At 46.0% G+C, this 14522-nt stretch overlaps 1 protein-coding gene across 2 annotated transcripts; it reads left to right on the top strand.

Moving 5' to 3' along the window:
• Nucleotides 1-338: 338 nt before the first annotated feature.
• On the top strand, nucleotides 339-13625 carry LOC102462446 (cytochrome P450 2H2-like). 2 transcript variants are annotated; one of them, XR_012905751.1, is made up of 9 exons: nucleotides 339-770; nucleotides 1700-1862; nucleotides 2097-2246; nucleotides 3552-3712; nucleotides 4588-4764; nucleotides 5145-5286; nucleotides 6784-6971; nucleotides 9217-9805; nucleotides 10956-11093. XR_012905751.1 is itself a non-coding variant. In XM_006128743.3 (9 exons), exons 1-9 carry the CDS (start codon nucleotides 591-593, stop codon nucleotides 11135-11137), a joined length of 1485 nt encoding a protein of 494 aa, XP_006128805.2. In that variant the 5' UTR covers nucleotides 353-590; the 3' UTR covers nucleotides 11138-13625. The 2 variants fall into 2 exon arrangements, 1 of the variants encoding a protein (XP_006128805.2); XM_006128743.3 differs by having other exon boundaries at nucleotides 353-770; nucleotides 9217-9358; nucleotides 10956-13625.
• The last annotated feature ends 897 nt before the right edge of the window (nucleotides 13626-14522 follow it).

Here is a 14522-nt window from a genome sequence, read left to right as displayed (position 1 = left end):
ATGTTTCACTTAGAAACCAAGTGTTGTACAACTTTGGCATCAAGGAAGGTAGATCACAACAGATTTTAAAGATTAGCCAGACTTTGTGAAACCTCTAGAAAGAATCCAGATTCGGTTTCAAGTTGTATCAAATGTTCAAGTTTTTCTCAAGTGTCAGCTGATCATTTCTCCACAGGCTAAATCTTGGAGAACAACATGAAAAGGAATCCTCATTCTACATATATCGTGTTCCAGCTGGCACCATGCCCCTGACAAATGTTTAACCACATAGGTGGAGAGAGCAGGTAATTTCACAATCGTTTGGGCAACTTTACAGGATTCTGTATAGGATTAAACATCATGCTCCATCAATCAATACACAAGGGGAAGGCGAGTTGAGATATTATTACAGGTTCAAAGGATTTCATTCCCAGAATCACACTGATCAGTTACGTTTGTCAGTCCAGAGCTTATCTCGTTACCACAGTAGAACTTTTAGCTCCTATTGGTTAATTGCTTGCATCCACGTTGTCTGTGTAGAATATAAAAAGGGAGACAACTGAAATATAAATAATTCCTGTTAACCCCATGAGCCATTCCTACACCTGACAATGGAACCGCTGGGAGCAACCACTCTGTTCCTGGTCATTTGTGTCTCTTGCCTTCTCTTCCTCTCCACGTGGAGAAAGACGCCTGGAAGTGGGAAGCTGCCGCCCGGGCCTGTTGCTTTCCCCCTCGTTGGGAACATGCTGCAGCTGAGAGAGAAGAGCTTGCCCCTGCATATAGAAGAGGTAAGGGTGTTCTCTTGGTATCCGTTGCTGGGTTGGTAGCAGGCATTTAGCTCACCCTAGCTCAAACCCAGCCTGGTGGCAGTGCCATGTCGGCTCAAATGCCCAACTTACTGCTGCTTAAAACAATCAGTTGTGGATTGCAGATGTAAATGATTTGCTTGTGTGACAGGTTAGTGTTTTATTCAGAGGTAACCCAGCGTGCCTCCACAGCTGCACTGCCCTGAGCGCAAGCTGTCGCGGGCTGGGCTCAGAGGTCTAGTGTGTTATATAAGGAACTGGCATTCGTGGGCCTTCAGGTCTCTGTCTACCTCTGCCACAGATTCTAGGTGTGCCCTTGGGTGTATCATGTAACCTCTCTCTGCCTTCATTTCCCATCTGTAAATTTGCTCTATTGGCATTTGCCTATGTCACAAAATGAAGGTTAGGCAGAGACTGCAGCTCAGCATAGAACCAACTGACATGACTGAATAAATGCCAGCAGCATTTCTGTGAAGTTTGAAGGGGCATTTTTACGTAATGCTCGAAATCTCTATTAAAAACCCCCATATTAATGCAGGTGCTTGTTATAATTGTAACAGAATTATGCTGGGAACAAACAGACAGACACACACATCAATAGGGAAACATGTTTAAAATACACGAGTTTAACAACATGATGCGCTGAAACGTCAGGCAGTCCCAGACCTCGAAGGCATGTAGGTGCCTAACTCTCAAGGAAATCAGTGAAGTGAAGCTCCTAAATACTTTGGAGGATCGTGGCTGAAATGGCCATGTCTGGGCAGTGATCAGTGGTCAGAATTGGCCAGTATTAGCTGAGTGGCAGGAAAGGGCTTGTGTCATTTGATCTACTCCCCCTCTTCCCCCATTCTTCCCCTTTAAGAAGTGGGTCTTAATTAACACACATTGGCCTTTTTGTTCAACTCTTACAGCTCAGTAGAACATACGGCCCGATGTTCACGATCTACTTGGGCTCCGAGCGGGTTGTTGTGCTGCATGGATATGAGGTTGTGAAGGAAGCTCTGATCAATCTCGGGGAAGAGTTCAGTGGAAGAGGAAGAATGCCGCTATTTGAGACAGCTACCAAGGGATCAGGTACGTTTGAAATAACGTCTGCGCACAGAATTGATATGGTTTATATGGCAAGAAAACAGCTAAGAAAAGAGAAGGGAAAGTGCCAGAGTTTTGTTAATAAGTAATGAAAATCAGAGAGCACAGACACAGTGACAATGAATTTGAAGTCAAATCTTTGGCTTGTTTGGGTGTTTTTTGAAATCGGCCTCAACATCTGGCCTCCTTCCCACGTACCTGTTTTCTACCCATCTCCAGGTATCGCTTTCGCCAATGGGGAGCAGTGGAAACAGCTCCGGCGATTTGCCGTCACGACTCTGAGAGATTTTGGGATGGGGAAGAAAAGCATTGAGGAGCGGATCCAGGAGGAAACCCATTTTCTGGTGGAAAGACTCAGAAACACGCACGGTGGGGATTGTTTCTTGTCCACTGAACACTGAGCAGAAAGACAACTCTTGTCTTTGCTTTTCATGATGTTGTTTGTTTGGTTCTAACATCTTATAATGGAAGCCGTGAGCTGCCCCGACAGCAGCCTAATGTCATAGGAAAGGATGGGTGAAAGGTGCCAGAGATGAACCCTTGTGGTTGCTGCTTTGTCACATTTGTCCCCTGTGATGTGACCAAAGCACAAAGGCATAATGCTTGTCTAGAGTGTGTAGACACTGACACAGTGAGCTGCATTAGAGAGGGTTAGTTCCAGTGTGCTGGGTTCGCAGCCACCTATTCCTATGGTTTGCTAATTCTCATTTTCTTCCCAGCTCCACATCTGATGCACATTAGGCACCAATTTTCTAGAGTGAAGGGCCCCGTGGGAATGTTTGAAACCCCCGTGGAAATACACTGGGCTTCATAAAGGACTCTCATTCCCTTGTTTCTCATTCCGCTCCATGGCATGCGGAGCACGGGGACTTCCCCAGAGCCTTCCTCCTTTGCCAGCCTCTTACTGCCGGCTCAGCTTCTTCCGCTGCCATTCTCATCACTAGACATTCTGCTCCTCTCTGGCCTTTTCACATCACTGCTGAACTGCTGCCTCGCCTCTGGCCTGGGCTGTTCTCATGCATCTGTCTTGTCTTACTCCACGTCTTTGGTCCAGGCGCATTCCTGCCATCTCCATTTCCATCCCCAGCCCACCAGTGACTGCTTCCCCTTCCCCTAGGCTGCTTCCCTGGTGACGTTTTCTCTATCCATCTGACACTGAGCACCTGTCTCCAGCAGCTGTCTCCAGGGGGGTCTCCACACATCTCCAGGTGTCAGCAAAGTAGAGTGAGAGCGACTCCACCTGGTGCCAACTGGTAATAGTGGTACCACCACGCTAGTGAGGGCCCAGCCACAGCCACTGGGCAGCCTCCGTTGTGAATGGGTCACAGGGCACCCCAGAAGTCAGGGGGCCTCGTGCGACAGGGGCTTGTGCTATCGTCCCACCGGGAGCCCTTGTACGCCACCCAGCACACTCCACCTGGCTCTCTGGGGGTGATCTGAAGGTGCTGGACTCCAGCAGATGCTGTACTGCCATCTGAGAGCCCCAACTTCTTCTATTTTGCTGTGCCCTGGGGAACCTTCCTGCTTTGCCCCACCTGCCTGCGTGCCTGATGGATCGGGATCTGTTCTCTGAAATGGACCCTAGATAAGACAGGAGGGTGTCACTCAGACAGAGACTGATAGCCCCTCATCACTGCTGTAAAACTGACTTGTTTTACTTTTGGTTTGCTCCAGGGCAGCCCTTTGACCCCAGCCTCCTCCTCGCCCAGGTCGTCTCCAATGTCATCTGCTCCATCGTCTTCGGGGACCGGTTTGACTATGAAGAGGAGAACTTTGTTACTTTAATTAATCTCATATTGGAAAATGGCAAAGTCCAGCAGGATCCTTGGATAGTGGTATGTTGAGGGATTTGTTGTGTTCATATCGACTGTGCAGAGAGAGGAGGTGGAGATTTCTGACTTTATTAATTTTCCCTAAACATTTTTATATCAGATTCCCCAGAATCGTCCTCATTTTTTCATTGGACTACTGCTACAACCAAACTGACACTCCACCAACTTCTTTCTGAGGGTAGTTTAAATTCCCTTACAAAACACATTCTCATCTCAGAATTTGGTTTGTTGAGTATTTTGTCTATCAACACAAATGGCAAAAATCAGGGAAATCGCCAATAAATACAGTGATACCAACACCAATCATAATTGGCTTTATGAATGTAATTACATTCCTCACCTCCACAGCAAATTTCCTTTCACCTCCATTTCATACCCAGCCCCTACATTCTCTCCTCTTCTCTGAAAGCCTCCCCAAATGCACAGTGAAGGGCCAAACATTCTGCTGATGTAATTCAGACCAAAGAAATGAAGTTACCATACCACATAATCTGGCCCTGCAATTTCCACTTCAGGAAGTCTACTGCATATTTTCCTTTTAGAGTTTACAATGGTGGACTGCTACCTAAGAGAAACTGTTGTAGGAGCGAAGGCTGGGTGCTTTTGTGGGTTTTTTCTTCAGGAGAAGGACGTTTGATTTGTTGGAAAAAAATGGAGTGTGTCCTAGCTGATGTAACTAAACCTTCGTGTAGCTTTTATGAGGAATTTTAATCTCTGTTGTATAGTCTGACTTGGAGCTTGCTGTTGAATAGATTTTGATTAGAAGGCACCCAAGAAGAATTTAATTCTACGGCTGTAGGTGTGTCATCGGGGTGAACACTGTTCTTCTCTGTTGAGTCCAGATAAATGAACTCGTGTTTTTCTTTCAATCTTTATAGCTGTATAGTTTTTTTCCGACCCTCATGGATTATATCCCTGGGCCTCACCAAAGGCTATTTAAAATTTTTGAGGAGATAAGAAGATTTGTTGGGGAGAGAATGAACGTGCATAAAGTGTCTCTGGATCCCAATTGTCCTCGGGACTTCATCGATGCTTTCCTCATCAAAATCCAAGAGGTAAGTGAGGGCAGCAGTTCATCCCCACTACTGTGGTGGGAGCTGCGCATCTCATCGGGTTTAATTTGTTCAATAATGGCATAGGACATGGCCGTGGGAAAACCCGAAGGGGAGAAATGGTTTGTGCCCAAGGAATGTATGTTATAATGCTCTGTTCTCCTCCTTCCTATGAAGTTTAAAAAAAAAATCACCGTTACACCAAAAAGGCCGAAGGCATAGCACCAATTCCACTGTCATGTGAAGTGATCCGGACCGTTTATGTGGGGATCTTAATTATGACAACACTGTTGGGTGGAAGATGACTCTTTTATGGCCTGATAAGAATGTTTCCTACAGCTTTACAGTCAAATCTGAAACATCTTCCACAAATCGTTTTTCAGGAGCAAAAGAATAGCGATTCGGTATTTACAGAAGAAAGTTTGGTAGGAAGCACAATCAACTTATTTGTTGCTGGAACAGAGACATCCAGCACCACTCTATACTTTGGACTCCTGGTTCTCCTCAAATTCCCAGAAATTCAAGGTAACAACACACACGTGCTCTCAAAGTGGTGGACCCAGGAAATGTTTGTGGTATGTTTGGAAGGGAGCAGCTTTAACCATGATTCTAAGAGCTATTTGGGCACATGAGAACTCTGAGATTTTCATGGAATAACCAACCAACTAGAAAAGAACTTCACATTTGCATTAGCTTAAACATGGAAGACAAAAAAGTGATAATTAGAAGATTGGCCATCATGGTTTTCCTACCATCTCCAAGATGCTGAAGGTGTATTTCCAGTAGATAAAAATGTTACCACAATTTTTCAATGCCAGTTGTGTTTAGTTTTCCTATTAAGGTACTCAGCAATTGGAAATAAAGTCTTGACCATTATAATCTTTTTATACAATACCTTTGATATTTCTCCAGAACAAATGAAAACACACTTCAGTTCAATGTACTAAAGACGTAAAGTTTTTACATATTGAACAAATTTAACAACACAATTTGCCTTTACAGATGACCAGACAAGAAGCTTCCCCCCCCCCCGGAACTATTTTGTTTTACAGTTTAAAAACTACGAGTCCATCTGTACAATGGCCCAATTGGATGATTCTTTATCATGACAATATAATATGACATTATAAGTCTTACAAATTATTTCAAAAATTGCCCTCTAAATACAGTAATTTTCAAGAGCATTCTCAAATATTAAGGAAGTGAGTAAAGAGACCAGTTCTAAGAGTAACAACCTGGCCAAATCACTGAAAACTGGAAATTGGAGGGTTGCGGGGAAATCCCAGGGGTCAACAGACATATTCAAGAAAGAACGCATTATTATTTTGGGGCTGAGAAGCAGTAAAATAACGACCTCAGCTTTCCATCGGGAGCAACTGGAATGTAAAAGGGAATCACTGAAAGAAAGCTGCTGAGCTTTGTGGGGGAGATGTGAGGAATGCACGGAGCAAAAAATGGATACACAGTGTGTCCCCTTCAGTCACCAGATCACCTCTGGCTTGGCCTGGCGGTGAGTGACCCATGTTGCTACCACATGGTTGTGGTTCGCTAGTTAAGGGAAGTGAGTAGAAGATCGGTCCGGGGGGTTTCCTGCCCCAGGCCCCTGCAGGCAGGAGTTCTCATCCGAAGAGCCCCATTGCAACGGGCAGTCTTGTGCCTGTATTGACCATCTGAGCAAAGGGCCCAAGGGCTGACTGGGCCATTGGGAGTGAATTCCTCGCTCAGATCCAGACCAGAGTTGATGCTCCCAGGCAGGGGGCAGACCAAAAAGTGGGGGGAGCCTCGGCTGACACTGACCAGGCTGTGCCTGCTCTGACCGTAACAGGCACCTTCCCACTGCAGGGGGGTGGACTGGCAAAGTCATCGCATGTTCCGAAGTTATCAGCTTGCCAGTGTCAGGATTGTGGAACTCAAGGCTCGGCCAGTGCTCGGGACTATGCCCAGGGCAGACGGGGGTGACACAGCGGTGGGCAAATCTGTAGGAATTTATCATTATTTTAAACCTCATTCATTTGGTGACAGAGAAAGTTCACAAAGAGATTGACCGTGTGATTGGCCGAAGACGAAGCCCCAGCATGGCGGATCGAAGCCAGATGCCCTACACAGATGCCGTGGTACATGAAATCCAGAGATTCCTTGTCCTTGCGCCTATAGGTGTCCCGCGTGCTGTGACTAGAGATGTTCATCTCAGGCAGTACGTGATTCCCAAGGTCAGTTCTGAACGTGTGCGTGTGAAAGGCCAAGTTTGTTCACTCTTCTCTGTTTAATTTCAAACTATTCCTTCAATGTGATTGGTGCGGTGGGTGTGTTTACTGATTTATCAGTCATGGACCAGGTGGTGTTGAATCCCTCCCAGTCTCTGCATGAAATAGAACAGGATTTGGAAGTGTTCAGGCCTTGCCTTCCTTCCAGAAGGGTCTCATAGCCCAGCTCCTGCATGTCAACGTGAACTAGAGTATGAATTTAGTAATGATACGTGTCAAGATTGTGAACCCTCCCAACCTTTGCTTAGTTCTGGAACTGACGGCTAGCCGATCAATATAAATACAAACCAAAAAACCCTACAATTCAAGGTTATGCTATTTTTAACAGAGTGAAGCTTACACTCTTGATCAACTCTTTTAAAACTCTTGGAGGCAATTTCTCTGGACCTGCTGCTTTCAAAATGTCCAACTTCAGTAGCTTCTGCTTAACTCACTCTGTAAGTAGTAGTATGCAGAGATAGAAGGCCGGAAGGGACCACTGTGGTCATCTACTCTGACTTCCTTTGTAACACAACTCATAGGCCTTCCTCAGAATAATTCCTTTATTGCAGCTTCTCTCGTGCATGTGGGGTGTGTTGCTGATTTAACTAATCTAGCTACAACTACTGAAGAGAGAGATCTTGGAGTCATTATGGATAGTTTTCTGAAAATATCCACTCTGTGCAGCGGCAGTCAAAAAACAAACAGAATATTAGGAATCATTTAAAAGGGGACAGAGAATAAGACAGGGTGCATCCAATTGCCTCTGTTTAAGACCATGATATGCCCACATCTTCAATACTGTGTATAGATGTGGTCACCTCATCTCAAAAAAGTATATTGGCCTCTGAAAGGGTTCAAGAAAAGGACAACAGAAATGATTAGAGGTCCCATATGAAGAGAGATTAAAGAGACTGGGACTTCTCAGCTTAGAAAAGAGGAGACTGAAGGGTGATACAATAGGGATCTCTAAAATCATGACTGGTGTGGGAAAAGTGAGTAAGGAAACTTTATTTACTTGTTCCCATAACATAAGATCTAAGGGTCACCAAGTGAAATTAATTGGTAGCAGATTGAACAAAAAACAAAATCAAGTATTTCTTTATACAGAGCATAGTCAGACTGTGGAACTCCTTGCCAGAGGGTGTCATGAAGACCAGGACTTTTAACAGGGTTCAAGAAAGAACTAGATCAATTCATGGAGGTTAGGTCCATCAACGGCTTTTGCCCGGAAGGGTTCGAATGGTGTCCGTAGCCTCTGTCATAGGCTGGGAATGGTGACAGGAAAGGGATTACTTGTTCATTCCAGCTGTGTCTAGACTGGCCAGTTTTTCCGGAAAATCAACCGCTTTTCTGGAAAAACTTGCCAGCTGTCTACACTCGCCGCTTGAATTTCCGCAACAGCACTGACTTCCTACTGTAAGAAATCAGTGCTTTTTGCGGAAATACTATGCTGCTCCCATTCGGGCAAAAGTCCCTTTTGTGCAAAAGTTTTGCACAAAAGGGCCAGTGTAGACAGCTCAGACTTGTTTTGCGAAAAAAGTCACGATCGCGAAAATTGCGATCGGGGTTTTTTTGTGCAAAAGTGCGTCTAGATTGGCCACGGACGCTTTTCCACAAAAAGTGCTTTTGCGCAAAAGCATCCGTGCCAATCTAGATGCTATTTTCCAAAAATGCTTTTCACTGAAAACTTTTCCATTAAAAGCATTTCCGGAAAATCATGCCAGTCTAGACATAGCCTCTGTGTTTTGTTCATTCCTCTTGGGGCACCTGGCATTGGCTGTGGAAGGAAAACAGGATACTCGGCTAGATGACTCAGTGTGGCCGTTCTTATGTTCTTAGGTCAGAGACACTCAGTAATAGTAAAATGTAGCTCCTGTATCTCATGGCACCTTAAACAGAGGAGGTAGTATCGCTATCCCAAATTTACAGATGCAGCAACAAGGGATGTGAGACTGAAAATGACTTGCCCAAAATCACTCTGTGTATCCCATCTCCGTCTGTGAGGAGAATGAAAGGTGGACTGCAGTTCAGTGTGATTCACTCTGCTCATGAAATGTTAGTATTTATTGTTTCGCGGAAAGCATGAAGTTGAGGGAATTCAATAAAATGTTGAAAAACAAAGATCAGTCCCACAGTCAAGGGAATTTTGGAAGCTTCTCTCTTTTGTTGAGTATCCAACTAAACTTTTTCTCTGCATTTGATAATTCAGGACACCACGATATTCCCTGCACTGAAGTCAGTTCTGTATGACAACAAGGAATTTCCAAACCCAGAGCAATTCAACCCGGGACACTTCTTGGACAAAAATGGTGCCTTTAAGAAGAGTGATTACTTCATGCCCTTTTCTGCAGGTAAAAGAAGCTGGTTTTGTTTCAGATCCAGACTGATCTCTGAGCTTTGCCTGGTCGCTCTCAGACTGGTTTGTGCGCAGTGTTTTCAGGTGGCCTGTGAAGCAGAGTCTCTCATGCTAGGAAAGCATGTCAGTCTATGCAAGAGTGCCACTTCCCGCTTATTTGTCTGAAGTGAGTGTTTGGACTAGACACACACTCCATTCTCTACACCCTGCCTGGAAACTCCCTGTCTTGCTTTGTGTGGTGTCTGTCTGGTGTAAATGAATCCGTGATCAAAGGTGCATATCATAGTAATGTTGAAGGGAATACCAAACCTACAGTAGCCAGCTGCGTAATAATGTGCAGAGAGAGCACAGAAATACAGGGCTGGAAAGGACATCAAGAGTTCCTGAAGTCCAGCCCCCTCAGCTGATGTGGAACCACGTAAATATCAACCGTCCCTGACAGGTGTGTACCATCTTAAAACCATCTTCTTAAAACCCTTCAGTGGTGGGAATTCCACAGCCTCTGTGGCAAGCCTGTTCTAGAATCTGACTAACCCTATTTTTAATTTTCTTCTCTAATCTAAATCTCCCTGATTGCAGAGTAAGCCCATTACTTGTGCTACCGTCAGGACAAGGCGAACAATTGATTCTCATCCTCTTATAACAGCACTTAGTCTCTATATTGTGTCCCTGCTCTGTCATCATTTCTGATGACTCAACTGGTCCAGGGATCAGCTTTTGTAAATCTTCGAGCCTCTTTCATTTTGTTGTCTTACTCCGAAATCTCTCCAATTGTCCACGATTCCTGTAGTAACGAGCCCAGTATGGAACAGGGTACTCCAGTGGAGCCCTCACCAGTGCTGAGCAGAGCAGGAGAATGCCCTGCCGTGCCTTACATAACTCACGCCCACTAATACATCCCAGAATGTTATTAGCCTTTTCTGCAACTAAATCACACGCTTTATGTCTATTTAATGTGTGATCCACCCCTTAATCCCTTTCAGCAGTACCACTGCTTTGCCGCTACGGCTCATGCAATAGTTGTGCAAATATGAGACTCACACTGAATTCTATTATCCAAGTCACTCATGAAAATATTGATCAGTGCCAGTCTCAGGAAACACCCTTGCAGGACTCCACTATATGTGCCTCTCCACTTCAAAGCAAACTGTTCACAGCTACTTTCAGCAAGTTTTTTATTTTTTGACAATTGACAGTTTAACTATCTAATAGCAATTTCATCTAGACCACATTCCCCTAGTTTGTAGGGGCCTCTCTCCACTAGGCCACTAACCCTGTTGTAGAAATCTTTTGGTCTGAATGGGCTTGATTTGTTCTTGACATATGCACACTTGCTTGGCTATTCCTCATCAATCTTCTATCATCTATGTTCTTAGAATTTGATTTAGTTAGTTCTAGTGTCTTTCCAGGCTCACTGGTTACAATTCCTCGGGTCCCCTTTCATCCCTTTGTGATCTATGAGGGGATGACTATTATTCAATCTCTGTGTGCATCTAACCTTTATCCGGAGCTGTTGCTTCCATAACAACTGTATTTAAAATGTGCTGCAAAGAAAGATCTCCCGTGTGAACTCAAATTTTTTTTCCACGCAGGGAAACGGATCTGCTTGGGAGAGGGCCTGGCTCGCATGGAGCTCTTTTTGATACTCACGGCGATTTTACAGAACTTCACCCTGAAACCCGTTGTTGAACCCAAAGATATTGATATTACTCCAGTAACGTCATCTGTGGGAAATGCACCAAAACCATATGAGCTCTGTGTTCTTTACCGGTAAAGGTTACCTCAGTACATCAGTGGTGCGTGTGGTAGGCACAGGAATGTGGTATCTACACACAGTTGATGCAGATGCACCACTGAATGCTGGGATTGTGATGGCCACATCTCTTCCCTTCCCTATATTCCACGCTAGCAGAAGTTTTTATAGTGGTTTATGCATGTTCCACGGTGATTGGGGAGGTCTTATCTGCTATTTGGCTTCCTGGGTGCCTTGAACTTCCTGTATCCATACCAGCGAAACTGGGGAGTGGCATGGCAGATACCGTCCTAAGCCGCCTCAGAACCAGTATAGATCACAAAAGTGCAAGTTCATTCTGTCACTTCCAGCAGGAGATGGTGAAACAAGCTGAACCCCTCCCTCTGGAGACCCAGGTGCTGGGCTCCTTACTTTGTATTTTCTTTCTCCTCCCGATAGGGCTCCCTCCCTGCTGGGCCTCCTCACTCATCCTCTCTTGCTGCCTGGCTGCTGGGCACCCCTTCCCGCTTCTTAGATAACTACACTGTCTGAATAACAAGCCTTGTGGATAAGGGGGAAGCAGTAGTTGTGGTATGTCTTGATTGTAGTAAAGCGATTAATACAGTCTTGCATGATCTTATTCATGAAATGGAGAAATATAATGTTGATGGAGCTACTCTGAGTGAGTGGTTATCAATGATTCACAGTCATGCTGGAAGGGCGTAATGAATGGAGTTCCTCAAGGATCAGTTTTGGGACCAGTTCTGATCTATAGTTTCATCAATCATTTAGACCAGTGGTCCCTAACCTTTTGGGGCTGCCAAGTGCCTTGGAGGGTGGGGTCACGTATGCACTGTGCATCCGGGGGCAGGGCCACCCATGCGCCATGTGCCCTGGGTAGGGCTGGTCCTGATCACTTGGAGGGCACACATAAATGCCCCAGCGGGTGCCATGGTGCCCACGGGCACTGCGCTGGGGACCACTGGTTTAGACGATGACATAGGGTATGTCTACGCTAGCCCCCTAGTTCAAACTAGGGAGGCTAATGTAGGCACTCGAAGTTGCAAATGAAGCCCGGGATTTAAATATCTCGGGCTTTATTTGCATGTTCCCATCCGGTCGCCATTTTTAAATTCCACTAGTCTGGAGTAACTGCCCGCGGCTACACACGGCAGTGAAATGGTAATTCGAACTAAGGAATTCAAACCATAGAGAGTACACTTAGAAGGTTTACAGAGGATACCAACCCAGGAGGGGTTGCAAGCAGTGTTCCCTCTAACCTTCAGGGCAGCTCAGACCTCCAGATAATTAATCAGCCCCACCCAGTCAAGGGCCCGGCGCACCATGTAAGGAGGGTGGTGCTGATTAAGCAGTTCTGAGTCTATGCTACCATGCAGCTTAGAGGGAACACTGGTTGCAAATGCTTTGGAGGATAGGGTTCTGATCAGTAGCTTCAGCAGCAATTTAGATGATGGAAGAGAGAGTATGCTTATAAAATTTGCGTATGATACCAGCCCGAGAGGGGCTGCAAGCGCTTTGGAGGACAGGGTCAAAATCAAAATGATCTGGACAAGCACAAGAAACAGTCGGAGGTAAACAGGATGAACTTCAATAAGGACAAATGCAAAGTGCTCAACTCAGGAAGTTTCACACTCACAGAATGGGAAGCGACTGTCTAGGCAGGAGTGCTGCAGAAAGGGATCTAGGGGTTAGTGGACCATAAGCTAAATATTAGCCAACAGTGTGACACTGTTGCAAAAAAAAGGAAACTTCATTCTTAGATGTATTAACAGGTATGTTATGAGCAAGAGACGAGAGGTGATTCTTCCGCTTGACTCTATGCTGATTTGGCCTCAACTGGGGTCTGATTCCAGACATTTTCTTCCTTCTTTGGCATTTGTATCCTGAGAGGGGGAGGCCTGGCACCTTATTTTACTGGGTGGAGAAAGGACAGAGATTCCCAGTTAGCTGTACGTGCTGCTTGCCTTTATGCGCCCCCAGGATCAATGAAGGGCCATTGTGCAGGCTGCCTGTGTAATGCCGGGAAGTCAAAATCAATCAGGAACCTGCTCCTCTCTACTGCATGAGCGAAAGGCCAGCGGGCTCCCAGCTAAGGCTGTAGGGCAGACTCATCACTCTCTCTGTAGATAGTCTGATTGCCAGCCAATGGGACAACGCACTGCACCCAAACATCCCGTCACTGGTCTTTTACTATGCCCAGCTACAATGCTCTTAATTAGCTGCGTTCTGCATGCCCAGTGTTTGCAAACCTGATTTGCTTTGGGTCAGGAATCTGTCTGGAACGGGGTGGGCAGGCAGTACAAGGGAAGAGAGGAAGGAGACAGTGGGGAGAGGGAGGGCCTAGGGCAGACCAAGGGTAGTGTATGGATGGGGCCATATGCAGAAGAGGCGGGCTGTGGAAATGAGCTCCTTGTTTTGAAATAGATAAATTGCTGGATTTTTATGTAACTGTCATTTAAAAAATAAATTATAAGATGAAAAAATAACCGTACAATTGACTCTCAAAGCCACGTGCCGTTTTTGTGTCGTGTGAAGCTGATGTGAGATCTCCCCCCTCACCAGCTTAGTGGGTCTTCCTCACAAGTGCTACAGCAGTGGCGCTGCTTCAGTGGTGCTCTCACATGTGACCTTGGAGCCAACGGGTCTCGGGCATCTGGGAGCCAAAGAACTGGGGGAACGCTCCGCAGGTCACCAGATAGTTGTGCTGGAATCAGCACATTCCTGAGAAGTGCTTTGTGACATGCGGGGCTGAGGTCACAGATCCTACGTTCATTGACTTGAACTCTAGAAAACCTGTTTTCTGGCAGCTCACCAGGAAATCAACAGATTTTGGTGAAATGTTTCTCCTTGAATGGGCATCTTCTGCTGCCTCTCACCTCCTGCTGGACCCCACAACGAATGTGAATACTCTGGATGTAGAATGTAACCCCTTCCCCCTTTGTTCCCTGCCCGTCCTTCCAGCACAACTCGTGACTCACTACACGAGTGCTCCACCCATGAGATGTACCCACCACGTCTCCAGGACACTCCATTTTGGAAGGTGTTACTCCATTTTGTACCAACTCCCCCAGTTCTGCGCTTCCCTCCCACTTCTCCTGCCACTTGGGCGCAGACACCTGAGATGTGGAGTGCTCTCTCCCACTACGTTCCCTCTTGTTACTCTACTACCCTGTTGTAAGTCTCCCCCAGCATGCAGCTCCCTGGCAGGGTCGCCATTTTCATACCTCCCTGTGGGCGTTGTCACCTGCCCCCTTTGTGCCTAGTTCAGAGACCGTCTGGCTGGGTTAGTGGGTTGTTGGCAGAGATTCCCTTCCCCTTCTGGGTCAGGACACAATCTCTTTCCAGCAGAGCATGTTCCCAGAAGAGCATCCTATGGTGGGGGAACCCAGAACCCGCCTGTGGGCCC

This window comes from Pelodiscus sinensis, chromosome 8 (genome assembly GCF_049634645.1).
Source record: "Pelodiscus sinensis isolate JC-2024 chromosome 8, ASM4963464v1, whole genome shotgun sequence".
Classification (NCBI taxonomy): domain Eukaryota; kingdom Metazoa; phylum Chordata; order Testudines; family Trionychidae; genus Pelodiscus; species Pelodiscus sinensis.
The sequence above is the reverse complement of the archived record's forward strand: the minus strand, read 5'-3'. Positions and strand labels throughout refer to the sequence as shown.

Excerpts from the sequence above, each read along its gene's own strand:
- LOC102462446 (XM_006128743.3), top strand. The coding sequence starts at position 591 with ATGGAACCGCTGGGAGCAACCACTCTGTTCCTGGTCATTTGTGTCTCT. Across the intron at positions 771-1,699 it reads TGCCCCTGCATATAGAAGAG|CTCAGTAGAACATACGGCCC; the intron begins GTAAGGGTGTTC and ends CAACTCTTACAG. Across the intron at positions 9,359-10,955 it reads CTTCATGCCCTTTTCTGCAG|GGAAACGGATCTGCTTGGGA; the intron begins GTAAAAGAAGCT and ends TTTTCCACGCAG.